Raw genomic sequence first — 27,492 nt, 5'->3', positions numbered from 1 at the left:
TGATGTTTTACAAAATTTATTTCAATGGACTATGGATAACATATTGAAAATTATTTCTTCTAAGACTAAAATGATTGATGATCTTTGGATCACATTTAAACCCTCAACGATTCTCTTTAGTAAAAATTAACAATAACAGGATTCCACTTGTCCCTTAAATTAAATTGCTTGGGATTATAGACACAAAGCTTAATTTTGTCTCTGATTTAAATAATGTGACAATAAAGATCAGGAGATTCACAGGTGCTATTGTAAAGGTTTCTCGTTCAGACTGGGGTCTTTCTAGTAGGTCGTTCTAGGTATTCGCATACCATGAGAATCTATTAAAAAGCCGTATTCCTTCCTATGGCCACTTATGCTGTAGTTGCATGGCTACTATCGAAGTTCGCTACTGTGCAACGTACAATATATGTTATTTTATGTTATTATTATATATGTCAATAGTTTGTCGTACTGTTTCAACTTCTACACTGCAAGTTCTTGCAGGTGTATTGCTTTTGGACATTCGTGTAGCTTATATAGGTCTGTATTATAAGTTAAAAAAACCAAATATCAACTAAGTTTATGGGTTTGGTTTTGAATATTCATTCAGGTGTTAAGCAAGAGCGTAATTGTTTGTGGAATAAAATGATAAATCTCTGGCAGATAAGCTTGTATACGTCATCTGTCGGAACTGTTACTAGAACGTTCTTCCCAGAGGTGACCTTTTGCGTAAAGCAGTTTGGTTCTCTTTGGACATTTATATTTATATTTATATACATCCTTTTAATGGGGCATGAATCTCTTAACGAGAAACTACGTAGTTTTGGTCTTTCTAGAACGGAAACTTGTCAATGTGAAGAAAATGAAAATTGGAACCATGTTTTATTTGATTTTCCGCTTTATAGTGACATTAGATATGTACTTCGTTTGACAGTTTTTTCATTATCTCATGGGAATGAAACTTTCTTGGTGGGAGACAAGAACTCTTCAGAAGTTTGCATCTGATGTTTTTACAAGTAGAATTAGTTATACGGCTACTAATAATGCTACTCCTTTGGTTGGTGAAGCTAGTTAGGGACTACTATTCCTCGCTTGGAGGTTGTGCACTAGGGGCTTCAGTGGTTATCTTTGGATGCCATTTACTTTAGTCTTTTGACTTTGAACTGCTCTGTATACATTTGAATTGATTTTGATCTGGCTTGTAATATAGAACATTGTATTTTACAAGCTTAGGATATTTATGTGGTGCAATATAACTTAAAAAGCCATTTGTTTATTTTGTACTAAGACTGTTTTGCTTAAGGTATTGTCTACCGTAAAGGATGTTAATTGTTGTTTTTTGATCTGTAAATATGAAGTATAATGTTTTTTTTTTTTTTTTTTTTTCCTACTCTGGAGTGAGCCGCCAGAGGAATCTGGCCCACCTTTTCACTACATTAGATGGGTCAGAATCTCGAATTGAGACAGCATGAGCCCAAGAAACCTATAGGAAAAAAGAAATCCAAAGAAGAAAAAATTAATCAAGAAACACTTGTTATGGTGAATCGAAGGCGAAAAATGAAGAGCAAGATAAACACTGACAATGAGAAAATTGAGTATACTGAGTTATGCAAAGCCATTAGAAAGAGACTCAGAGAGGACATAAGAAGATTTAAAACAAGGAAAGTAGAACAAGCATTAAGGGAAAACAAAGGATTTAATTCAGCAGTCATGAGCAGTAATTCAGAAAGACAAATGATACTGAAACTGAAGAATAGCGATGGTGTACTTATAAACAGCAGAGAAGGCATACTTCAAATAGCAGAAGACTACTATTGAGAATTATACAAGGAGCAAGGGAATGATGGATTGCAAATGATAGATTGCAGTGGGGAAGATGGATTACAAATTAGCAACACATACGACATACCCGATATTCTACCTGTTGAGGTAGAACATGCATTGAAGAAAATGAAGAATCAGAAAGCCCCGGGGGAAGGTGAAGTTACTGTAGAGTTGTTAAAATTGGGAGGAAGAGCCATAACACAAAAACTGGCAAGGCTCTTCACAAAGTGCATTAGAAAAGTGCATGTGACGCCTAAGCAGTAGAATAATGCAATCATAGTTTTGCTGCATAAGAAAGGAGATAAATCAGAAATTGGAAATTATAGACCAATTAGCTTGTTATCCCACATCTACAAGTTGTTCACAAAGGTCATTACTAACAGATTAGAAAGAATACTTGATGAGAATCAACCGAAAGAGCAAGCTGGCTTCAGGACAGGATTCTCAACTATGGATCACCTTCATGTAATATCACAGCTAATGGAGAAAGCAAATGAATATAAAACACCATTATGCCTGGCATTTGTGGATTATGAAAAGGCATTTGACTCCATACAGCATAAGGCAATGTTTCGGGCACTGGAAAGACAAGGCATAGATACCCCACATATTATGATTTTGAAGAAAATATATGAGAATGCTACCTCCTTTATTAGACTAGACAAAGACAGTAAGAAATTTAAAATCGCGAAAGGAGTTCGACAAGGAGACACAATATCTCCGAAGCTGTTTACTGCTGCCCTTGAGGAAGCTTTCAAAAGATTAGACTGGTCACAGAAAGGAGTCAGTGTGAACGGAGAGTACTTAAACCATTTACGATTTGCAGATGACGTTGTGGTCATAAGCCACGATCCCAAAGAATTAGACGAAAATCTCAATCAGTTATGCAATCTCAATCAGTTAGTAAGGATTTTGGACTAAAGATGAATATGGCTAAAACAAAAGTAATGATGAACAAGTATGCCACAGAAAGGGAAATAATGATTAAAGGAGCAGTAATTGAAAAGGTGGAGTCATATACTTATCTGGGACAAGTCATTAGCTGTAATAATGATAAATGGCTGGAAGTCAAGAGAAGAATAAATTTTGGATGGATAGCACTGAGGAAATATAGTCACATACTGAAGAGCAAGATCCCAGCTTGTCTGAAACGTAAAATAATGAATCAATGTATACACCACCCCATGACTTATGGAAGTGAAACTTGATCACTCACCCAAAGAATGGAAGAGAAGCTAAGAACTACACAGCGAAGAATGGAACGAATTATATTGGGAATCAGACTGTTAGATAAGAAGAGAAACACATGGATTAGGCAGCAAACTCAAGTAAAGGACATTCTTATCAAAACTAAAGAACAAAAATGGTCTTGGGCAGGGCACATAGCTCGAAGACATAATGACAGATGGACTAAGAAAAGAACAGAATGGTACCGAAGAGGAGCTAGAAGAAAACCTGGAAGACTTTAGACAAAGACAGAAATGGATAGATGAAATTCATGAGTTTGTGGGTAGTAAATGGATGGCCAGTGCTCAAAACAGAAGGAACTTGAAAGTTGCTGGAGAGGCCTTCATCCTGCAGTGGATTGAAAATGGTTGATAATGATGATGATGATGATGATGATGATGATGATAAGCTCTATTAGGACTGACCCATCTTTCCGTGGTGTGGGCGAGTACCCAGAATCATCTCTCCAGGTGACTGATGCACACACACACACACACACACACACACACACACACACACACACACACACACACACACACACACACAGTAGCATAGTGGTGTCGTCACCGTCCTCTCCACACCGGATGGAAAAGCCAAGGAACTTTAGTGAGCTTTTTTCACTCCGTGGCTGAGTTAGTCGGTCTCAGGCGTATATAGCAAATCCCCCACCAGAAACTGGAGTTTTTTCGTCCAGCAAACAAGCAAATCGATAAGAGAACACACGCAATTTACAGACAAAATAAATATATGGGTAGATGTCATCATTTACAGGGGACCCTAATATATTAATTTGGTTTTTGATGTCCTGCAGTTCATGGCTGGAGTACTAATTCTGGACTGACATATTCTTCATCGTGCCTTCTGTTATTTCCAAAAACATCAAACCTCCATGGAGTTCTGAGGAATACAGAATGCCATTCTTGCAGAGACCAAAGCTGAAAAAGCCCCGATTTGGTCAGATTTAATAAAAATTTGGGAAGACTCTTGGGACATAATCTAAAGGCAGAACTATATATAAATTTATACCAGATGTCTCCTTTACTGCGAACAAGAAATATTTCCTATGGTTCTCTCCAAACCTCTACAACATTATTTTATTATAACCAGACATAGAGCTCTTAACCCCAAAACTCATTCAGTTCACAATAAATAACACTGATTCTTGCTTTTGTCTCCAACTGGAGGACTGGAACCACCTACTCTGTCAATTCCCTTTGTACACTGCTACGGAAATCTGACAAGACCATATGAACAACTTCTCACCTGGCAATGAAAAACATATAGTAGAATCTGCTTCGCACCTCGGAATCCTACAGCAATTTGCTTCTGATTTATTTGCTAGAAGAAAACTTCCGTTGGCTAATCCAGCTTCAGCTCCACTTCCTCTTCCTACGGTGCCTCCAGCACCTTCAATATTGTTGTCAGCTTCAACAGAGTCATCTTACCTCAGGGAGTGGTGGCTTACAAATCTGAAACCTTATCACCCTGAATAGCTCTTAGAAGATCCTATTCCGTTGGCTAATCCAGCTTCAGCTCCACTTCCTCTTCCTACGGTGCCTCCAGCACCTTCAATATTGTTGTCAGCTTCAACAGAGTCATCTTACTTCAGGGAGTGGTGGCTTACAAATCTGAAACCTTATCACCCTGAATAGCTCTTAGAAGATCCTATTTTTGAAGATTCACCTCCAGTTTTTTTTTTTTTTTTTAACTTTTATTTCCCCTTCAGCAGAGGCGGATTTAACGGCGGACGCACCAGGCGCGCGCCCTGGGCCCCGACTTCTGAAGGGCCCACGCAAAACCCCAACAAATAAGTTGAACTAATAGGTTCAACTATTAGTTCAAAACTTTGTGATTATTATTACGCTATTATTAATTATATTATACATATATTATATTCAAATTTTATTGAAATTAAACATTAATAGTACATAATATTTTTTATTTATTTAAAAAAAATGGTTAACATGTATTTTTATTTTCCCCGCCTCTCTCTTTTTTTTAAGGGGCCCAATATTTTCTTCTGCGCCCGGGCCTCAACCGACCTTAATCCGCTACTGCCCTTCAGGCCTGGGCAACCTGAGGATTGCTGGCACCCACTAGTATTGCACTTCCTCCAGTGGGTACGGTATTCGTCCAATCTTAGACTGTTCTTTTTTTTTTCTAGTCGGTATCCCAGTCTGAGCAACTGTGGGTATGATTTTATTTTATTTATATTTTTCCTTTTATTCTATTTTATATTTACCATTATTATTTTATTCTTTTTTTTATTAATTCTATTTATAAATTTTTATAATTGTATTTATTTTATCTTACCTTATTTTATTTATATATTATTTTTTTTTTTTCTCTACGCCGGTATCCTTGGTTTGGGTAGATGTGGGTACGGAGTTTAGTTAGCACCCACTGGTATTGTACTAACTCCGGTGGGTGCAGGGCTTCGCCCTCTCCAGGACAGACAAAGATAGTAATGGCCTATCCCCACTTCACTTCACTTCACTTCACTTCACTTCACCAGAGTCACATCTAGTTGTGGCCCACCTCCTGTGGTGTAGACGGGCACCGGGTACGCTTTCCAGGTGATCGAATTGCCGGTGGCAAAAAAGGCCAGAAATAAGTATACAACAGAACAACACATACTCATCAGTGGTTTCCCTTTTGTAGAATAAACTTTTGATATATTTGCTAAAAGAAAACTTCCGTTGGCTAATCCCGCTTCAGCTCCACTTCCACTACGCAAATATAACACTACACACATTGCTGGCAGTTCTACAGAGTTTTGTATCATCACACAGTACCACGTCGGAATTGAACTAATGCTTCTACAGCCGCTGTACTGAGTCTGCATGTCCACTCCATGAAAATGATAGGCGGACCTAATAAAGGCGTCACCCAGTTTACGAAGTCCTTGAATTTTTTAAAAGATCAAAGAAGAATCGCATAGCTGCTACCTAACAAATTAATTTAAAATATTTTTCCTGGTTGGCGATAGCTTTTATTAGAACAGCTCATTGGCTGCGCGATTTCCCGTGAGTCAAAGTTTTCCTCAGTTCTTAATTAAAAAGGACTTTCTTTCCCATTTCTCGCAAAGCGTACGAAGAGTTAACATTCGTGAAAAATCGCGATGAACCATATCGATGACAACGGAAGTGTCCCTGTGTCCGCTAACGAAGTCAGTCAGTTTTTTCAAGTAAGTAGTAATGATAAGTGATAATAAATAATAATATATAATAAAGTATATTATATAATTAATAATAATAAGTGGTAGTGAAAAATCAGAACGGCTAAAAAAAGAGCGAAAACCATTCACACTTTTTTATTATTATTATTATCAGTTTATTTCTCTTAGGAGAACACCCGGTTACAGCCACAGGCTAGAGGGTGAACTACATATACAACTATGTTACAAAACATACATCTATGTTACAGTTATGAAATACATGAAATACATAATATCTGATTTATAATTATCTGGAATATAGAATATTTGAGTTATTAATTACCCGCAAAGGCTTTTACTACCGTAAACTGGTAAGAACATAATATCATGACAATTGAAGCATACCTTCTGCTTAAACAGACACAAGTGGGAGTTTCACCGTATTTACATAAACACAAATATTTACAGCCAAACAACGTACAGCATATGAAACAACAGGAATGACCGCGATACAGTAAAATAAAAAATTTGAAAGTTCAAATTTCCAGCAGTCGTCTTCTTCTGTGGGATTAGAGTTGTGTAGGTAGGACAATCCTGACATCTATTTCTTGATGAGGTCGGGTTTCCTAAAGCCCAGTGGCTCGTGTCTGGCCGAACAAGGTGCTGAAACTGTATCCTTACATCTGTATTTGCGAGTAAGAGTTTCTGAGAACTTCCTTTCTGTAGGATTTGCAATTGCAGAGCTTTTCAGGATTGATATTGAGGTTGTTGAATAGCTGGATGGTGTTTGCTGGAAAGAATCTTCCGAGGCTATCTAAGTGCGTAAATGCCGATTTCAGTTGTGGTTTCTTATCTGTAACTCTTCTTGGTTTTTCGCCTGGTATTTTTATCCACTCTCGGGCTTTCGGTGCGTGCAGTCGTCCCGTTAAAAGCTGAGAGAGGGTCATTATGTTCCTTGACGTGATTATTTGTCTCCAGGGTGTGACCTCTAAATTGGAGTATTGTATAGCTCTTGAGATGGTAAAAAGATGCTAGAAAGGCTTTGATACTGCATTCGGCAGCTGAAGACCAGATTTGTGCCGCGTATAGGGGAATAGGAGTAACACATCTGTTGATGTATTACTTCATCAGACAGGGGTCTCTAATACCGGTGAGCTCCTGCCTGGTTGCCCAAAGCGCCGCGTATGTTTTGTTACGGATGTATGCGAAGTGCGGGCGGAAGGTCAGGCCTTCGTCCCACTTGAGACCAAGATCAATGTGTGACTGTGCCTTTTGCACGAGGATGCCGTTCACAAATATTGCCATTTTGTTTGGCTTTATTTTATTTGTGAAAGTCATTTGTGCCGTCTTTTTTTCGTTCAACTGCAGTCCGATACAATCTAGGTACTCTTGAAGTTCTTTTATTTTAGTATTAGCCACTTGGTTGTGGTAGTCAGCTGATTTCTGATCTCCTGAGGTAATAAAAAATTTTATATCATCGGCGTATGTGATGAAGTGCTTCTTGTTCTGGGCTACGAAGGGTTCGAGGGCTATGGCTAAAAGTGTGTAAAGTGTAAAGTGTAAAGTGTGTTTAGGGTCAAGCGGCACCAGGGGTTTCCCCCATCTCCGCGTAGGTTACATTGTATGTGAACCAGTTTACTGGAAAAGCCAGAGATTTAAAAGTGTATGGACTTTGTATATGTGTGATGCCTTGTACCGTTGTTCATCTGGTCATTTAGCCGCCAGACCTCTACTGAGGCCCGACGTTGCCCCACTTTCGCCCCGTGGAGGCAGACCAGGTATCCACTTGAATATAGTTCACTCTGGCAGGTCCTGCCACCTAATTTCCTGAGATTTCAGTGGCTAGGACCTAAAAAAAAAATAAAAATAAAATAAATAAAATAAAAAATAAAAATAAAATAAAAAAAAATAAAATAAATAAATAAAATAAAATAAAAATAAATAAAAATAAATAAATAAAAATGTGATCACGTTGAGGAGGAAGTGCTAGGAGGTCAAAAGAAATGGTGGGCGAAATTGATTTTCACTTGTGGAATTTAGGTTGTGTGGGGCGTTCACTAGCGTGCAGGTAGAGTGGGGAGGGAGACTGAAGACTGGGGGGGAGATAGATAGAAGTATGGAGCCGATAGGGAAGACAACTCCAGTTTACAGTGGGGCATGCCCATGCCCCACCAGAAGGAAAAGAAGGGGTGGCGAGAAGGGGAGGTGACAGCAGGGCTGTCCCCTCATCCCCCGCCAGGGACGGGTAGAAAGTAGGCCAGGCAAGGGAGCTGGCCTATTTGCCAACAGGGCATACATGTGGGGTGGCTTCAGTCGGGCGCCAAGGCGTCAGGGCTGCCCCATTTGGTATTCCCAGGAGTGGAGTGAAGATATCTCTGTCCAGGTTTTCAGTCCAGGTCTGTATGACATTTGTGCAGATCATGCTTCGTCTTTTATTAAGTAGTTACTCGTGCGATCCAGGTCCATCCACTAGTGGATATTCAGTAGGATAGGCTTCAGTCACAGTCAGGGAGGACTCCCGAAGGTCCGATTGTAGTCAATGCATTTGGTTAACAGTTCTCAAATGGAATCGGTGTCCTCCATCGGTCAGTATTTGGGAGAGTGCAGTTCAGGCACAGTCCAGTTTTATCTTGGTTCATCATTTGTTGTGATTGTTGTTGTATTTATCCTAGTTGTCCTAGATTTTCCGGCAAAGGAAGAGTCTGGCGTCTTACAAAAGTGTGGCAGACAATACTCCTCCTTGCGGGACACCTTTATCAACCTCATACGTTGCGCACATGTTTTCGTTTGTCACCGCAATTTGTCTGCGCCGAAGAGTGCTCTTTAATAAATGGAGGGCATTTCCTGTAATGTGAAAGTAGTCCCGCAGAATGACTATGAGAGCTGGGATGGATATGTTATCATACGCGGATGCCACATCTAAATAGACTACGTCCACCTGCTGCTTACTGTTTAGTGCTTGCTGGATCCTTAGCAGTGTCCCCAAGAGGTTGGTGATGGTCGATCTCTGCGGAAGTACTGAGTGCAGGTATTCTGGCCTGTGCTTAAAGCAATGCTCGATAATGGTGTGCAGGATTGTTTTTTCAAAGATTTTTTGCAATGAGCATCCGATAGCGATTGGTCTGAAGTTTTTTACAGATTTTGGGTTTTTTATTTTGGGGATAGGTTTTACAAAATAGCTTTTCCACAGCTTCGGGAAGTTCTCCTCCATCAAAATTCTCTGGAATATGTGTAGTAGAACATCGATGATGTAACAGCTATAGATTTTGATCATAAATAGTGGGAAATTATCTGGCCCAATCGTTGCTTTATTTGGGAGGCTGTTGACTGCACTTTTTAAGTTGTCTCTGCTAATACTGATTTCCTTTAGATGTTCATTGTTAGTGACAATCCGATTGCTATTGATAGATTCCTTAAACCCCTTGATTACATCTTGTATCCTGTTATTGTTTGCTTCGCTGTCAATTTGGTTTTCCTTGAGGGGTGTTTCGAAAGTGGCTTCGGTCCATTCCTTAAAGGATGCCTCAGTCATTTTATGCGCGAGGTTTTTTTGCTGACAATTCTTTTGCCTTTTTTTTAGTTTTGCTTTAGCCATATCTATGTGTGCCCGTTTCTTCTCCTTCATGAACCGTGCTCTTTCATGTTTGTACCGGGTGTGGTCCTCTGGATGCCCAGTTCTTTTCCATTTCCTGAACAATTTTTGCTTATTTTTGAAGATTGCTTTCAACTGTAAGTTGAACCAGGGCTTTGCCCTGTCTGATAATTTAATTTCCTTAGATGCTCCTTCTTCAGCCATATGCATGAGTGATTGTGAGAGCGCTGATAAGGCATCATCAGTGCCCAAAAGGTATAGGTTTTGCCAATTATATGCCATCAGATGTTTCAGAATGACGTCACTTTTAATATATTTTGATGAGAAAATTATCTTTGTATCGCTTTTTGGATGCGGACCAGTTTGGCGGATGTCCCGGATTCTTCTTAAAGTGGCTTCACACGTGAGCGGTTGGTGATCCGAAGTGAATTTCATGTAGCTATTCCTCAACTTTATATCTGGGGTATTGTAGTATATGAGATCTAGGCACTGAGTTCCTCTTGTTGCTGGTGTTTTCAATTGGATCATGTTTAAAGCATTCATTGTATCGTCCAACTCGCTTTTTGCCTCCCGATGTTTTGGTAGTGGCATATTGAGGTCCCCCATTATGATTGTGTCTGTGTCCGTGCTCAGATTTGAGGTGAGCCACGTAAGAAGCTCCGCTCTGTTTTCTTTAGTGTGCTCCGGTGGTAGGTATATTACGCCTAATTGCAATCTCCTCGTTTCCGTACCAAGAGTGGCAATGATAGCCTCGAAATTCTCCGATTGCGCCTCGAGTTCTTTGACTACTGAAAATCCTTTCTTGAAAAGAATCATTACACCGCCTTCTCTTTTACCCTCTCTTCCATTTGCGATGCAGTTGTAACCGGAGGAGTGTGCAAGGGCGTCCAGGTGTCTGTTAGAATTCTGAACCTACTCTCGAAACCAATGGGTTCAAAGTGAATACGAAATCTTCATTAACTGACGATGCCCTCAGTATTGAGACCAGATCTTCACCTTCCACCGGCCTCAATACTTCTACTGCTGCAAATATTAATTTGCCCAAGCCTGCTAACATTCATGACTCAAGTCATTCAACTGAGCAATTTATTGCCAAACAGACTCTGTTAGATGATTCTTCTGATGTAAATAGAACCACTCCTCCCACCTACTCTCCTCTGCGGAACAGTTCTGTCTGTACCTCTATTTCACAAGCTCAGAGTCACCAAGCGCAATCCTCTTCAACATCAGTTAAGGCAACATATGCAAAAATAACTGCTGCCACATCTAATGAGGTCTGCAAACCTGTCTGTAGATCTGCCGCTACAGCGAGTAAACTTGTTTCTAATTGCCAGTCTCAAATATCACACCAAAGATCAAAACAGAACAAACCGTCAGAAAATATTAAAGCATCTATATCTCAAGATACTTTCTCCAAGCTTCCAGCCATAACTCATCAAACACAGAATGTAACTACTGCAGAAAAATCTCAGTTACTCAAACACAAGTATAATATCACAATTATTCCCACAAAAGACCGAATTTTTCTTTCTAGACTTGGACCCGCCACTAAATCTGAAGATCTTATCAACCTAATTAAAGAAGAATATGGTTCCGTTCTCTGAAGACACGATGTCCCGCCTACTCATCTTTTATAATAACATGCCTTCCATCACAAACAGAAAAAGTGCTGAATCTAAGATCCCTTTTATCAGGGGCTCTAGTAAAACGCTTCACGGACAGATCATCAAGGGAGTCCAAAATCTCCTCTCCACCGGCATAGCAATCAGATACCCCGCTATCTACACATACTACGTTCTCCTCTCGTCATAGAATCCCCAGATCCCTACTGTTCAGTGTTTACCTTCAGAATTGCAGGAGTATAATTAGCAACCTAAACCACTTCAGAGCAATCCAAGGCTCACATATTTACGACATTTACCTGCTCACTGAAACCTGGCTCTCCATTGATATTGATGATCAGGAGATTATAGATGGACAATATACAATCCATAGAAAGGACAGAGGATCTCGTGGAGGCGGAGTAGCTATTATACACTCTAACCATATACTCTGTGAAACTGCATCAAATTTCACAAATATTGAATCAGTATACTGCCTTCTTTGCAAGTTAAAAGTTTTAATAGTATTGCTTTATTTCCCACCTCCCTTAACTAATATAGACCTCCAGTACTTAGAAAGCTCGCTGGAATCAATCTTCCCACTAATTCAATCTGCCGACATAGCAATGGTTTTGGGTGACTTTAACTGTCAAATGGCCAATTTAGGATGTTCTTCTCCATCACTGCAGACTAGGGCTCTCTTTAATATGCTTCACAGCTATGGTCTGGAACAAATTTGCAACTTTCCAACCAGAGAAAATGCCTACCTCTACCTAATATTTTCCTCTACTCATATAGATGTTCACACCGACAACCCCATATTTCACTCGGATCATTCATCAATTACTTTTGACATCACAGTGACTTCTCATAACTTCAAATGCAGCTCCCGTACTCCTCGTTTCAATTTCAGAAAGGCTGACTGGCCTCTGCTCAACCTAGCTCTAAGAAATGTAGACAAGCAGCTCGCTGACGCTATGGATGACATCGATGTGCTCACCAACAACCTGATTAACTGTGTCCATTCAGTTATATCTGACATTGTTCCTCAATCCCATCTTACCGCACGCTCTACCTACCCGCACTGGTATAACAGTGAACTAATACGTAAAATTAAATCCAAAGAATTCTACAGAAACAAGTATAAGCAAACAGGTGACAGTCAATACTATGAAATATTCAGCCAACTCCGCAAAGAAGTGAAAACTCTCATATTAAACTCCTACAGCATGTATACAGAGTCAGTTCAGGATAGTCTGCTTACTCACAGAGATATCAAACCATTCTGGAATTTCATGAAGCATAAGAACATTACCAGTAGAAAGTTACAACTCCGTAACGCAGATGGAATTCTCTTATCTGACAAATTCAGTATTGCTCAAGAGTTTGCCAAACACTTTTCCAGAATTCAAACAAATGATACATTGAGACCTGCCTCATTTCCTGACTTCACACCTGTTAAAGATGATATCCTCATTAATCTCTTTATCACTGATGAAGATTTAAATTCGGCATTAAAAAGCATGAGAAATGACTATACTAGAGGCCCAGATGACATTCCAGGCTTATTTTGGAAAAGGACTGTCACTACATTGAAACCCCTCATACTGCGGATCTTCAACCTGTCTCTCAGGCTGGGGAAGTATCCTAAGCACTTTAAGCAGGTCAATATAGTTCCTATTTTCAAAAAAGGTGATAAAAATGACGTATGCGATTACAGACCCATAACCTTGCAAAACAGCCTGGCTAAACTCTTCGACACAGCAGTGCACAAACATCTCTTCGAATTCTTCAAGCCTTTTATTGATCAGAATCAACATGGTTTCTGCAGTGGCAAGTCAGTAGTCACAAATTTACTTCCTTTCTGGCAATACACCTCGGAAGCTCTTGATAACCACCTACAAGTTGATGCAGTCTACACAGACATATCCAAGGCATTTGATAAAGTCCCGCACGAACAACTTCTGGAAAAACTTAAGCTATATGGTATCCGTGACCCTTTGCTCTCATGGCTACGCAGCTATATTACGCATCCTTGAGCGTTATGAATAGATCAAGTGAACTCAGACTGTTTTATACCACTAAGCGGAGTACCACAAGGCCCTCCCTTAGGTCCTCTTCTCTTCATTGTTTTCGTAAATGATCTTCCTTCTTTCATGTACACCTCCAATGTCCAAGTTACTCTCTATGCAGATGATCTTAAGATCTACTCAGCAGTGAAGGAGACTACCGATTCTCAACAGCTTCAATGTGCTCTCAATCAATTCTCTCTGTGGCTATCTCTGAATGGCTTGTCTGCTAACCCCTCGAAGTGCAAAATAATCTGTTTCTCATCTTGCAGATCTCCACAACTAATGAATACGGAGTATAGTATTAACTCTGTGATCATCGAAAGGTGTGACCAAGTTAACGACTTAGGGATTCTCTTTTCCAGCAGTGCTAAATTCGATGCCCATGTCCTTAAAAACACCAGCAAAGCATTCAAAACACTGGGATTCATCAAACGGAACACATACAAGTTCAAAAGCTACAGATATGCGGTTATCCTTTATAAAACTATTGTTCTGCCAATCCTTGAATTCAGTTCACCCATCTGGAATCCTCACACAAAGACTTTAACTAACAAAATTGAAGCAGTCCAAAAAAACTTTGTCCGTTACCTTACGTACCGCAATCCTCTATTCTATCACTCAGTGTATTATGAATCGCTGTGTGATTACTTTCATCTGAGGCCTCTGTGCACTAGAAGAGTTACTGCTGACATCGCCCTTCTAGCCAAAGTAATCACTGGAATTTACGAAGCATCTGATATCCTGAGTAAAATAAACTTCAATGCTCCTTGTAGACAAGTCAGGAACGTTACACCGTTTCGCCTTGACTCTGCCAACACGGACTTAATGAAGTTCAGTCCACTGAACGGAATCAGCAAATCAGCAAATGACTCTCGCATTGACTTCTTTGACAACTCCCAATCACTGATGAACTCCATCCACAAGTTTGCCTCTTCTCTTAAACTGCAAAGTGACTAGCTCACATCTAATTATTGTAGTTTATTATTGTAGTTTATTATTATTTGTTATATTATTTTTCTGTTCTCTAACGGATTAATTATTACTTGTTTTACCGGTAACTTAACTTAATGCAATCCTCTTTTGTACATATGATTTTATTGTTTGAATTTGTATCAATGTTTATCGTCCTGTTGGATTTCATATTATTGTTATTATGTTTATTGATCTGATCTCAGATACACTGTTAATGGTTACCTGTTGTGTATCTTGTTATTAATAAAATAAAATAAAATAAAATTATGGAGCCATGTTTCAACTAAGCATACGCAGTCATTCTCCGAGTTGAGTAGTAAGGTTTGTAGTGCGTGAAGCTTATTCGATATGCTTCTTACGTTTGGCAAGAAGATAATGATCCGGTTCGAGTCTTTTGCGAGAGAGAAATTCACTGTTGATTGCTATTGGGCTCTACGCAGGTTCGCGGTGCTGTTCCTAATTGTGGGCCTCCCAGCCCTTTCTCTGTATGTCTTCACTAGCGTTCCTAATGGCCAGATGTTTCTGTCCAAGAGCCGTCCTTCACTATTTAGTGGGCAGGAGAGTATGAAAGAGGAATATGCAGGATGTCGTGTGCGTATTTGCTTGACCTCTACGTCAATCCCCAATCCTCTGTCGCACATTTCTTTAATAAGATTTGGACCTGTCTGCGGATTGAGTCTTGAGATAAATATCTTTCCTCTGGTTTGCACAGAGGATATGTTAAATCTATCGGCAAGCCTCTGACTGTGTCCCGCAACACGATTAGTTGTGGTCTCGGTTCTATTGTGCTCATCATTGATTTGATTTGTTTTTTGAACCCTATAGTCCGCGAGATTGTTCTCAAACATGGATTGATTTGTGCGAGAGGGTATCGATGGGGCAGATTCACTCGTCTTGTTCTGCTGCGGTGCCTTCGGTCTAATGGCCGCAATCTGCGCAAAGGTAGGTTGTCTAGTAAGCCCAGCATTTATTTCAGTCGTCAATGTGCTCTGGGGGTTGTCATTGGTTGATAGGGAGAGGGGACTAGCTTTGGCGAGGTCTATTCTTGTTTCTGGCCTAGTCGTGTAGTCTTTCTCAGTGGAGATTTCAGATCCTGACACTCTTAGACGCAGTAGTGACTCGCCTCCCTCATTTTTAAAGTTATTATTCCAATCATTCCTTGCTTTTCCCTTCGTATCCCTCTGTAATTTGGATGTCTGCGTATGCTGATCTGTTCGTGCCTTATCCGCATCCTTGTATTGGGCCCTATTTTCTTGTTTTTTCATAGCTAGTACAGCAGTGTCAATTCTTCTATCCGTTAGTTGTAACTGCGCTAATAGTGTGTTCAATTTTTCTTCTAATAACTTTTGACTTCTGCTGATTTTAATGTTTTGCTCCCTTAGCTCATTGTTCTCCTCTTGGATCTCCCGTAGGGCCCTGTACATCGGAGAGAGGAGCTCTGTTAAGTAATATTCGTGATTACTTGTGTAGGGTTCCGAGCCGCAGTGTTGTTTTTTCTCAGTTCCATTGCAATGAGGGCTTTCTGCAACACACTGTACAACGAAGTTTGACATTTTTTCAGTGTCTTGGGTTCCGCTAAGAAGTCTCCGATGTTCGCAGTCATCTGGACATGCGTCGCACCCTAGTATTTCCGTTATCGAGTCACCTATGACATTAATTGGTTCTTCGGGTGACCCAGAGCAGATACCTTGAGAGGAGTCCGTAGGCTCGCGTTCGCTGCAGGCGTCATCGCCCGACTCGCCTTCGCTAGACTCTTCTTTAAATGGCTTATTTACCTGTTCACCCCCATCGTTCCCTTTCTTGAATTTACAAGTTAGACAAAGAAAAATCTTCTTTCTAGATCGATTAAGTCGAGCTATGTCCACCGAGGAGCAACATCTACCAATAACCGCCTTGCATCCGGTGCATTTAACAGCGCATTTGCTCACTTTTTGGCATATATTACATATTTGATCAGTTGCTTCTGATCCCTGTTTTTCCATATTTTGTAATCCAGACATGTGTTTCCCATTAGCTTTTAAGGTCGCTCTTTCCCTGAGGGCAAAAGAAGTATAGTGAGCTACTGTAACTTTACTAAAGCCTTTCTGCCCACCTATTACGGGGAAGTACAGCGGGAGGTATGACCTTGTAGTGATTTCGAAAGACTCTACCCTCGGTAAGCGGACACGTTGCGTTTATACGAACTAGAAAATGTCCGATCAGGTATTCGCAGATTTAATCTTTAGAAATCGTATTTACCTGCATGCTTTAGTCTTTTGTTCATACTTGTTTCAGAAGCTGGAGAAAAGAGCTACCCACTGATATCAAATACACCTAGTTTAACACTTTTAATTCATACTAAATTAAGGTAAAAACGGAGCACATAATTCCTCAGTTAGTCAACTTCCGCCACCTAGCGGTTCTAATCTATTTGTCTATAATATATAATAATATATAAAATAGAATAATAATATATTATAATGATTATAATCATATATAATAATATAAACATATAATAATTTATAAATATATATATACACTGTGCTGCCACTTTATTAGGTACACCCCTGCTGTGCACAGAAACGGTTTGCAACGTTGCAAGTCACATGACCACAGTTGTGGATATAAATGCAGAAGAACAACCTTTCTACTATCAGTTAAGCGTGTAAACCGTAGCAAGAATGGGGAAAAGGAGTGATCTAACGGACTTCGAATGTGGCATGGTAGTAGGTGCAAGACGTGCCGGACAAAGCATCTCTAAAACGGCAGTTCTCCTGAACTTTTCACGCACCACAGTTTCAAGGGTGTATCGAGAATTATGCAAGGAACAGAAAATATCCTCTCAATGGCACTCCTGTGGAAAAAAATCGCTTGTTGATGAGAGAAGTCAGAGGAGGATGGCTAGAATGATGCAAGCAAACAGACGGACCACAATGTCGCACATCACGTCAGAATACAACCTTGGTGCGCAGAACAAAATATCGCAACGGACCACTAGTCGCACTATGTAGCGAATGGGCTACACCAGCCGACAGCTACATCGCGTACCTTTGTTATCAATGAAGAACAAGAGAGCACGCCTCCTGTGGGCAGAGCAACACCAGCACTGGACTATCGAGGATTGGAAAACAGTTGCTTGGTCTGACGAGTCTAAGTTCCTGGTGCATCATGTTGATGGAAGGCTCAGAATTTGGCGAAAACAACATGAATCCATGGGCCCGTCATGTCTGACGACTACTGTGCAAGGTGGTGGGGCAGTGTTATGGTGTGAAAAATGTTTTCTTGGCACACGCTGGGTCCATTTATACCCATAGATTTACGTCTGAATGCCACATCGTATTGTATTTGTATTTTTGTATGGCAGCTCCTAGAACAGTAGTTCATCTCCGCTTGTTGCTCTGTTCAGTTTTTACAGACTCTGTCAAGGTAGGGCCAGTGTATGTCAAAAAAAAAAAAAAAAAATCATTCTGCACAGGACGGAGGGTTCTGTGCCAGTTTAATGGGATAGGAGAAGAAGCAGACAGAGAGAGAGAGAGAGAGAGAGAGAGAGAGAGAGAGAGAGAGAGAGAGAGAGAGAGAGAAAGAAGAAAAGAAAAAACAAAAAGTTTTTCATCTCGCACGGGAGAAAGTGATAGGACAGAGAAATTTTGTCTGTGAGCTTGTGTGTGTTCTGTAGTATAGTGTAGTGTTGTGTATTGGCCTTTGGCTACCTGGAAGCAGTGATCACCTAGACCAGTGGTCCGTGAGACAATTTTGGTGGTCCGCAGAGTAATCTGAATATATTTGCAATTTTCGTGTTTATTAAAATGTTTCACTATATTCTGATTCTACTTTTTTGCAATTTTCGCCTTATTACGTTGCATGTTTATAAAAGGCCCAGTGCAATATCCGGTATTAGTGATGCTTTTATTGTAAAAAAATATAGAAAGCTATTTCTATTTCTTATCGATGGCCTAGCCTGGGCACGGCGCGGTTCGCAGTTTTTAGATAAGTGACCAGTGATATTTTTATTTTAACTGTGCACAGTGTGATATTTAATGGCATCAAAGAGCTTGAGTTTGATAATTATCTTATTTCTTGTTTGGTTTTAGATTCAAATAAAATAACCCCAATGAGTGAGAAAAAACAAGCAAGCATTTTGCGCTTCTTACGTAAAACATCGCGTTGTCATGAGTTGATTAATGAATCAGAGCCTCCGCGGCCACCGCAAGGCATCATCAGGAAGGACATTAGAACTGGAGGAGGAGAGAAGAAAAAGTTCAAAGTTTTAAGAAAATATGATGCGGACAACTTTAAGTTTGGATTTATTCAAGAACCTGGAAGTGAACTGGATCCACGGCCGCTTTGTATTATATGTTCTGAGCGTTTATCCAATGATGCCATGAAACCTTCGAAACTCGGCAGGCACTTGCGGTCAAAACACCCAGATTTAGCTATAAAGCCAGATGAATACTTTCAAAGGATGCATGAAAATTTGCAAAAGCAAAAAAGTTCATTAGCAACAATGATTATTGAAGATAAGTCCTTAGTAAAATCTTATTTGATAGCACATCAAATCGCGAGATGTAAAAAGCCATATATAATTGGAGAAGAATTAATTAAGCCTTGCTTGTTACAAGCCTGTAAAGAGGTTTGGGGGAAACAGGCTGTCCAGAAACTGAAAGGAATTCCTATGTCCGCTAACACTGTGAAGCGCAGAATTGAAGACATGGCCGAAGATATTGAAAATCAAGTGATTGCACTTGTGAAAAATTCTACGTTTTATTCAATTCAACTTGACGAATCAACAGACATAACTAACAAGACAGTTCTTCGTTTTGTGAGGTTTGATTGCTAAGGATAATTAAAGGAAGAACTCCTCTGTTCGCTAATCTTGTCGGGTAGAACAACAGGCTCTGAAATTTTCAATGCACTTAATAGTTATTTCCTGAAACACAGTATTGAATGGAAGAGATGTGTTGGGATATGCACAGACGGTGCGGCAAGCATGACTCCACATTGTTCAGGACTTGTTGCAAAAGTGAAAGACGTTAGACACCCAGACATCTTGTTTACTTATTGTATTATACATCGTAAGCAACTTGTGGCGAAAAGATTATCTCCAGAACTGCACGAAGTACTCTCTGATGTAATTAAAATTGCAAACGAAATTCGCCTCAAAGCGCTCAATTCTCGAATATTTGAGGCACTTTGTGAAGAAATGGGCTTTTCAGAATACTCATATTCTTCTTCACGCTGAGGTGAGATGGCTGTCGAGGGGCAAAGTACTAACCCGATTGTTCGACCTGCGTTACGAAGTAAAGTTATTCTTCCAGCAGCAAAATAATTCGAGGTTCCATGATCTCTTGTCCGACAATGATTGGCTAGCCAAGCTTGCATACCTGGCAGATATATTTTTTTTTCTGTTAAACGAGCTGAACACGCTCGTGCAAGGACAGTTTACGGACGTGTTCACACTGCGAGGCAAAATGAATGCATTTCAGAGGAAGATGTAAGGACCCGTCCTTACATTAATTAATAAAAATGGTTAAATATTATGAGAATTTAACTGTAGTACGAATAGTGGTTTTCTGGTACAAACAACATGGATTAAGAAACACTGGAATTCAAAAATACCTTCCAGTCACTCTCTGTTTAGTAGTAGCTTGTTTGTATAGAAGTTCTTTGACGAGTGAGTGAAAGTAATATACCATGACAAATCCCCCATTAAGACAGAGGCAGATCCACCATAGAAAGGGCCAAGAGTGCTTAAGCTGGCCCTGTTAAAGATTTCACGGTGAAACGCTATTAGAGGTGGGCGACGTCACCAGGTGTGCGCGCGTGAGGTCACGGGAGGAGCTGTGACGCTTCTCAGTTGACCTGAACTTCCGCTTCTCTTTCTGGATTGTTCTGGTATGTTCGAGGTCCACGGAAGTTGGGGGCACAAAGAATAAAGAAGACCCGCCCACGGAAGAGGAGAGGAGACAAATGAGAACACAGGAAAAACGATGTGCAGATCTCCTATTGGCCAGGAAGAAAATAGAGGGAATTTTGAGAGGGAGATTCTGAAAAGGTTTTCGTGGCATTCTGGAAAAGTTTTCGTGAGAGTCGGAAGAAGTTTTCGGAGCGGTCTGGAGGATGATTTGAAGGAGTTGGAGAACGATACAAAGCAGAGCAGCAGTCTAGTTTGGGTGATAGCTGCATACCTGAGGTAGATGGAAGCAGTGATAGAAATTCTGCATATCCTGACAGCCAGTAGGAATGTTCACCTGTAAACATGGAAGCCATAGTGAGGAAGAATCACACCCTGAGAATTATATAGGCAAAGCCAGTCGAATGAGTGGTCGAACCATTGACCTACTCGAAAACCCCTCTATCCACGGAAGAAGAAATGCTGACCGGTAAAGAGTATGCGACCCTGATTGATTCCAGCCGTGCAGTACCCGGTAGGGAGACACCATAAATCACCGAGATCCCCAAATGAGCGCCCCCGCATTCCAGTACCTGAATGACCGATATGAAAGGAAGCCGAGCAGAGAGGGAAGTTCCAGGCCTAACACGTAAGTGCTAGAGAGTTTACCAACATAGGTGTACTTAATTTATTAAGGAGAGGACTTTAAGATAACTAGACATATACGGTTAAGGAGGGAGGTTTAAGTAATGAATATATGAATAAAAGTGTAATGTATTTAAGACGGACGTAGCCTATAATTTGAAGTGAAGCTCCTCATATTAATGCTTGCTGGAAGGAGAGATTATAATAGATAACTGAGAACTGTTTAAAGTTGAAAAAGGTTTTTATAATATATATGAAATTAAAGGTTGAAATTTCAATTTATTATGAGTTGATTTGTGGAGAGTATTTCTGATTTGAGTAGGGGCTAATTAATAAGTGATATATATATAAAGGTATAGAGGGTTAACTGTTCAGAAGGGTAATGTTAAATTGAATTGATTAATAATTCCTGTTGACCTGATTGCAGAAAGGGTGTCTGATTGAATAAATGCAATTTTCTTACAAATTGAGACACGAACTCTGAAAGTTTTTGTGAGCCAGTTCATTGGCTGGTAGTTGTTGGTTTATTATACAGACTGTTCAGAAGAAGAGTGGGAAGAATCTATGTAAAGTGTATGACACGACCTATTGAAGTCCCTGTAAAGAACATGAAGAGACACCATGACATAATGAATAATAATGTGTATTAGAGTAGAATATCTGATGATGAAACAATTGAGTTTGAACAAGATATTTACACATATAAAGGTTAATGAAATAACAAGTCACCAGCCAAATATAGTTTGACCAAATACTATTGCTAATTTCTGTATGATATGTTAATAAACATTGTTTTATTTTACATTCATGTGTTGGAGTCTGTCATTCCAAAACTCAGCCAATCCTGTGGAGAAATACTTAAAATAATTAAGGTCCCCTACGAGTCAGGTAATCTTCTGAGAACAAACAAGTCAGATGCTAAGTGGGAGGATTGGACTACGGGGATATACATATAAAAAAGGGGATAAATTATAATAATTAAAATATAAAGAAAATTAGGGCAACCAAGAAAAACAATAATACCCACACCCCCCACAATAATAACCAAGAACGACCCCCACAATTGGCACAATAAACAAGTATAAAACCCACAAAAAAAAAAAAAAAAAAGACCCACCCCCACAATATCCTGGCTGGCTCGCCAATTGTGGGGGTGGGTCTTTTTTTTTTTTTTTTTTTTGTGGGTTTTATACTTGTTTATTGTGCCAATTGTGGGGGTCGTTCTTGGTTATTATTGTGGGGGGTGTGGGTATTATTGTTTTTCTTGGTTGCCCTAATTTTCTTTATATTTTAATTATTATAATTTATCCCCTTTTTTATATGTATATCCCCGTAGTCCAATCCTCCCACTTAGCATCTGACTTGTTTGTTCTCAGAAGATTACCTGACTCGTAGGGGACCTTAATTATTTTAAGTATTTCTCCACAGGATTGGCTGAGTTTTGGAATGACAGACTCCAACACATGAATGTAAAATAAAACAATGTTTATTAACATATCATACAGAAATTAGCAATAGTATTTGGTCAAACTATATTTGGCTGGTGACTTGTTATTTCATTAACCTTTATATGTGTAAATATCTTGTTCAAACTCAATTGTTTCATCATCAGATATTCTACTCTAATACACATTATTATTCATTATGTCATGGTGTCTCTTCATGTTCTTTACAGGGACTTCAATAGGTCGTGTCATACACTTTACCTAGATTCTTCCCACTCTTCTTATGAACAGTCTGTATAATAAACCAACAACTACCAGCCAATGAACTGGCTCACAAAAACCTTCAGAGTTCGTGTCTCAATTTGTAAAAAAATTGCATTTATTCAATTAGACACCCTTTCTGCAATCAGGTCAACAGGAAATATTAATCAATTCAATTTAACATTACCCTTCTGAACAGTTAATCCTCTATACCTTTATATATCACTTATTAATTAGCCCCTACTCAAATCAGAAATACTCTCCACAAATCAACTCATAATAAATTGAAATTTCAACCTTCAATTTCATACATATTATAAAAACCTTTCTCAACTTTAAACAATTCTCAGTTATCTATTATAATCTCTCCTTCCAGCAAGCATTAATATGAGGAGCTTCACTTCAAATTATAGGCTACGTCCGTCTTAAACACATTACACTTTTATTCATATATTCATTACTTAAACCCCCCTCCTTAACCATATATGTCTATTTATCTTAAAGTCCTCTCCTTAATAAATTAAGTACACCTATGTCGGTAAACTCTCTAGCACTTACGTGTTAGGCCTGGAACTTCCCTCTCTGCTCGGCTTCCTTTCATATCGGTCATTCAGGTACTGGAATGCGGGGGCGCTCATTTGGGGACCTCGGTGGTTATGGTGCTTCCCTACCGGGTACTGCACGGCTGGAATCAATCAGTGTCGCATACTCTTTACCGGTCAGCATTTCTTCTTCCGTGGATAGAGGGGTTTTCGAGTAGGTCAATGGTTCGACCACTCATTCGACTGACTTTGCCTATATAATTCTCAGGGTGTGATTCTTCCTTCTTCCTCACTACGGCTTCCATGTTTACAGGTGAACATTCCTACGGGCTGTCGGGATACGCAGAATTTCTATCACTGCTTCCATCTACCTCAGGGCTGCAGCTATCACCCAAATTAGACTACCGCTCTGCTTTGTATCGTTCTCCAACTCATTCAAATCATCCTCCAGACCGCTCCGAAAACTTCTTCCGACTCCTCCGAAACTTCTTCCGAATCTCACGAAAACTTTTCCAGAATGCCACGAAAACCTTTTCAGAATCTCCCTCTCAAAATTCCCTCTATTTTCTTCCTGGCCAATAGGAGATCTGCACATCGTTTTTCCTGTGTTCTCATTTGTCTCCTCTCCTCTTCCGTGGGCGGGTCTTCTTTATTCTTTGTGCCCCAACTTCCGTGGACCTCGAACATACCAGAACAATCCAGAAAGAGAGGCGGAAGTTCAGGTCAACTGAGAAGCGTCACAGCTCCTCCCGTGACCTCACGCGCACACACCTGGTGACGTCGCCCACCTCTAATAGCGTTTCACCGTGAAATCTTTAAGAGGGTGAGCTTAAGCACTCTTGGCCCTTACTATGGTGCATCTGCCTCTGTCTTAATGGGGAATTTGTCATGGTATATTACTTTCACTCACTCGTCAAAGAACTTCTATACAAACAAGCTACTACTAAACAGAGAGTGACTGGAAGGTATTTTTGAATTCCAGTGTTTCTTAATCCATGTTGTTTGTACCAGAAAACCACTATTCGTACTACAGTTAAATTCTCATAATATTTAACCATTTTTATTAATTAATGTAAGGACGGGTCCTTACATAGCATTCCTCTTCCCCTAAAAAAATTTATATTCCATATATAAATTTTTTTCTTTTCTGTCCTCAGACGGATATGACCTAATCCCAGATCCACTTTATCGACAGCCAATCTCCTCTAATTGCCTTTCTATATTTTCTAATTACACTTATATACCAGACATTACTTAAACTTATATTAAGCTTCATTAACTACTCCCATCCCATATTTTCGTCGAATACTGCTCCTAGATACATTTGCTGCATCCTGTTTATTTCCTTCAGTTTGTGTGCCTTCTCCTCACTGGAAGCTTCAGTTCTGTAATTTCCTAATCCTTCGATTCCTTTAATTTCTGTTGCTCCATTTAATTTGCGATCCTTCTCATCACAGCCATTCTCTCCCCCTTCACGTGTTTTCTCTCCCGAATGTAAACCGACCCTTTCTCTCGTTTCCAAAATTCCTACGTGTAACACCCTCCCATTCTCTTGGCACCTTCCCTCATTATTCCTATTTGTTTTGGTGTTCTTATTTAATTCCCATTTGTTTTGTGTAACCAGAACTTTATTATCTGTGCTTGCCTTACACCCTTCTAATTCTTCCCCACTAGCTTCCTTTGGAGTTTCCCCTTTCTCTGGCTCATACTGGGCCCTGCCGCCTGCCTTTCGCCTCCTGTCTACCTTTGGACTCGCCTGGGTATTACTGCCGAAGGTAATGCGGCCATTTCTCACATCTATTTTGGCTCTTAATTTCCTTAGTAGGTCCGTGCCTAGTACTGCGTCGTGTCGACGACTGTTTATTCTGTTTGCCACAAAATATGAATGGGCCACCAAGTTTTCACACCCCTGTATTCTTACCTTGTCTCTGACAATATAATCGGTGTGAATTTCTTCAGCACCTACCCCCTCCACAAGAAAATCGCGGCAACATCTTATATCTCCCTTATTCGGCCTTTTGCAGTATCTAATGAGGTAGTCCCACATTAGAATAGACCTCGAGGCTCCTGTGTCCACCAGAAACTTACCTGGTACCCCTCCTAAGCTGCCTCTCACATATAATAGGTCGTTTCTACTGCCATTAGCACTTACCGCACCTAAAGAAATGGCCTTTCCTTTGGCGGTGTTTAAGTGTAATGATGGCCTCCTGCAGCGGGCATGTCTAAAAGATCCATGTCTCTTGACTACGGTATTGTTAATGCGCTCTCGTTCATTCCGATACCCCCCTAGTTTTGCGCAATGCCTTTCCTCCCTGTGCTTGTCCATGTTTCTGGGGTTTTTTACGTGTGGGTACCTGTCTCGTTCCCAATACTCTTCCCTTTCCCAGCTTTCTTTAGCACCCTGTTTCACTTTGCAGTAGCGGGTCCAATGGTCTGAGTTCTGGCACTTATAACACCATTTACGACCGCCGTCCTTGTCTCCCCCCTCGTATGTTCGTGAAACTGTACCCAATCTTTGTTTCACTTCCGTTTGTTGCTGATTTTCTCTAGCATCATTGCTTAAAGAGAGCCTTTCCATCATCCACTCCATCTTTCTTTCGATGCTGTTTAAGTGGTTTGATAGCTCCTCGATTTCACTTCCCCACTCCCTTGATTCTTTCCCTGTTTCTGGCAGTTTTTTGTCGGTTATCGCGTTTATCTCCTTTGCCCCCGTATTCCTGCTAAAGTTCTCGAGTCTTTCTTCCTCTAATGAGTGTGTGTACGCTTCTGTTAATGTTTCTGGATTTTTTCTTAGTACTTCTTTTTTAAAATTGTGCCTGAGCCCTGTGATGAACTGCCCAGTTAGTATTTTTTCGAATGCCTGTTTCTCCGATTCCGATGTTTCTGTGTTTAGTTTTAAATTTAGGAGGCGCTGGTGGAATTCGCTTACTGTTTCGCGAGTGGTTTGCGTGTATCCCCCCAATTTTCCTACACTTGTTAACAAGTCATTCTTTTTCCCAAATAATTTTCTTAATGTCTCAGTGAATCTGTGGAGCGTTACTATTTCTTCTGCCACTGTAGCCTGCCTGTATTTTTCTAATGCCTGTCCTTCTAGTTTAAATTCCCCTATAGTTATGACATCCATATCGCTTAGCTCTTCCTTATCCTTAATTAGCTTTAATTTATTAATAAATTTTTCCACTCTTTCACCTGATTCCCCCTTGAATGGTTTCAAATACTTGCTGTATTTGATTTGTCCTGACCCCTTTGCTACCACGCTTTCCATTCTCACCTCTGGTTTTTCTTGGCCTTCATGTTCGTCACTGTGGCCCCCAAAATTTTCGCAATCCTCGCCGCGTTTCCTACCCTTTCTTGGCATTTTTATTTTATATCTATTAATCTCTAGCTATCAACTTTAACTAATTAATATGTCTGCCGATTAATCTTTCTACAATTCTTTAACTATATTAGATAATCCAATTCAATCTACCATTAACATTTACCTGCTTGATCAATAATCAATTAGTAAAATTTCAACACCCAATAATTATAAAACTTATTAATTTTTACCTATCTATCCTTGAGGTTTCCCTGTCCGGTCTCACTAATTAATTCAATTGTACATAAATAATAATTTCCAGTTCAACGCTAAATCAATACTTGTCTCTAAAATCCACCGTTATTTACCTGTTCCATCTAAAATTCATTCAACAATAATCAACTCAGTAGTACATATATAATTCTAACTTACGCTTTCTGGCTCGCCAGCTGAATTTTTTCTATCAGTTTCAGCAACTGGATTGCATGTATATATACATGTATATATATTTTCCTGTCGTTCTGAACTCAGCCTTCCGTTGTGCAGAATTATCCTGGCTTACGCTCGCCAATTGTGGGGGTGGGTGGATTATTGTTTTTCTTTTTGGTTGCCCTAATTTTCTTTATATTTTAATTATTATAAAAAAGGGGATAAATTATAATAATTAAAATATAAAGAAAATTAGGGCAACCAAAAAGAAAAACAATAATCCACCCACCCCCACAAAGATATTGCTGTGGCAAACGCGGTTGGCTGAAGAAGATCTGCAAATGTTCCCAAATTTTGATGATTATATGAAACAGGAGGATGTCAACCGACAGGTAATAACTCTTGTTCGATTGCACTTATAGTCGCTCACTGACTTTTGGTCGTTTTACCCAAAGGAAGAGGACCCCGACACAGAAACACGTGGATAATAGATCCATTCTCGGAGAAAATCGAGGACAGTAATTTGGACACGAAAGAAAAAGAAAGCCTAATCGATCTATCATCCGATCTATCAAA

General features: G+C 39.8%; 1 protein-coding gene across 1 annotated transcript in view; it reads left to right on the top strand.

The window, feature by feature from the left end:
- The first annotated feature begins 6,136 nt into the window (after nt 1–6,136).
- The window catches only part of LOC150087624 (sterol O-acyltransferase 1-like), a 283,384-nt gene continuing 262,028 nt past the window's right edge, over nt 6,137–27,492 (top strand). Inside the window, exon 1 of the mRNA XM_090369891.1 lies at nt 6,137–6,220. Coding sequence (XP_090226017.1) covers nt 6,155–6,220 — 66 coding nt within the window. The 5' untranslated portion in view covers nt 6,137–6,154. The remainder of the gene's footprint in view (nt 6,221–27,492) is intronic.

This window comes from Mastigoproctus giganteus, chromosome 3 (assembly GCF_048544385.1).
Source record: "Mastigoproctus giganteus isolate SK-2022 chromosome 3, ASM4854438v1, whole genome shotgun sequence".
Taxonomy (NCBI): Eukaryota; Metazoa; Arthropoda; class Arachnida; order Uropygi; family Thelyphonidae; genus Mastigoproctus; species Mastigoproctus giganteus.
The sequence above is the reverse complement of the archived record's forward strand: the minus strand, read 5'-3'. Positions and strand labels throughout refer to the sequence as shown.